At 41.6% G+C, this 1,674-nt stretch overlaps 1 protein-coding gene across 1 annotated transcript in view; it reads right to left on the reverse strand.

Moving 5' to 3' along the window:
* SARC_05115 (CTP synthase 1-A) overlaps positions 1-263 on the reverse strand; it is a gene marked incomplete at both ends in the record, with an annotated part of 7,780 nt that extends 7,517 nt beyond the window's left edge. Inside the window, one exon of the mRNA XM_014301023.1 lies at positions 122-263. Coding sequence (XP_014156498.1) covers positions 122-263 — 142 coding nt within the window. The remainder of the gene's footprint in view (positions 1-121) is intronic.
* Positions 264-1,674: the final 1,411 nt, after the last annotated feature.

The raw sequence follows: 1,674 nt of genomic DNA on the forward strand, positions 1-1,674 counted from the left end.
TAATAGATATATATATATATATACCTGATATAATAGAAATCACAGTTACAAATAATCAATTCTAAAAAGTGTAGACATATGCTAGTAAGGATTGAATAAAACGCCTGATTGAGTGACCTACCTGCATCGATGTTGAGGTATGGGTCAATCTTGATGGAAGTGACACGGTGGCCCGCAGCCTTCAACAGGAATCCAGTACTACTGGCGCAGATACCCTTTCCAATACCACTGATCACTCCACCGGACACTAAAACGTACTTCATCTTGAGCAAATACTGGCGCTACTAACAGCAATGTATAACTATTTGTATTTCAACGACTCGCGTTCGATGATACGGTTAACTATTTAAATATGGCTAACTTCACTTTATCTCCCAGACGAAACACCCCCGTATGGGACCGAATAACTAGCATATCCTTGCTTATTTATACTAAAACTGTAAACAGCCGATACCATATTCAAACTTCAAGTTGCAAGCGTGCGATAGTAGCCGATCTATTGGCCAATCAAATCACCTTCGGACATACACGCGGGCTGTTTCTAAAAATACAATTTCGGGTCACAACTTCACGTCACAACTTGTTTTGAAATAAATTAGTTATAAAACTATTAACATAAACTCTCAGCCAATCAACACCGCTAAGCTCAAAACGTCATACATACATACGTTGAACCATTGTTTATAAAAGGTTAACGTTTATTCGCAGTACCATTCACGCTCTCACAGAAGAGGTGAAGTTTCAAGTTTGGTCCTGGACCTGAAGTCTACTTCACAGAAGTTTTGAGGTATTTACGTATTTAAATACTGAAGAGTTTGTAGTACTAATAAGTATGACATTTAAATACCGTATGTAGTACTTGCTGAGGTCCGAGGTCCAGGAGTCTCCCCATAGGGACATGCCATTCTGCGAGTCTGTGACTGGTCAGTGGCCACTGGCCAATGACTCACTGGGAGTGGGGGGTCACTGGTGTGCTACATAATGCTCCGGAACTGCGGAGGACCAATCAGAGTGGTCCTTGGTTTAATGAGTGGTGTGATCAGTGATCACTAAAGTCTACTCTCACTCTGAACACATTCACAACCACAAGTCAACCAACACGACTATGTTTTCACAGTTCTCTCATCATTCATCAAAGCTCGAGCTGACAGAATTCAGTTCACTACTGACAATCACTGCTGCGTTGTCTCAAGTGGAGTGAGTTGGATTCGGAATTTCGGCGTCCACCTCTGCGCAATTACGACTAAAGAGAGTCGACAATATAACCTTTACTCTTATGTATTAACATAGGCGCTGCGTACATATTCTATTCCGTGGAACCAAAATAAACCCCCACTATTAAAAAGGTTTCGCTCTCGTACAAGGTGAACTCCGTCGCCACTACTAGCCAAATCACAATGGAATTTTGACATGGTGTATTGCAATATAATCACCCACGTGACGTGAAAGTCCTCATTAGTAACAAGACCTCTACAATTAAAAAATAGAACAGCATTCTGCGAGATCGCACACTACACTCGCATGATACTTTCCAAGTATGAACGCAACTCAACACCAATGTGTTGCGTGCGCAGCTCCTGTTCAGTTTGTATGCCCTTGTAAGGAACGTGGATTCTGTGGGCCAACTTGCCAGGTATGTATCTGATCATAGCACACTAGCATGCGTATATATAT

Source organism: Sphaeroforma arctica, assembly GCF_001186125.1.
Source record: "Sphaeroforma arctica JP610 unplaced genomic scaffold supercont1.315, whole genome shotgun sequence".
Taxonomy (NCBI): Eukaryota; class Ichthyosporea; order Ichthyophonida; genus Sphaeroforma; species Sphaeroforma arctica.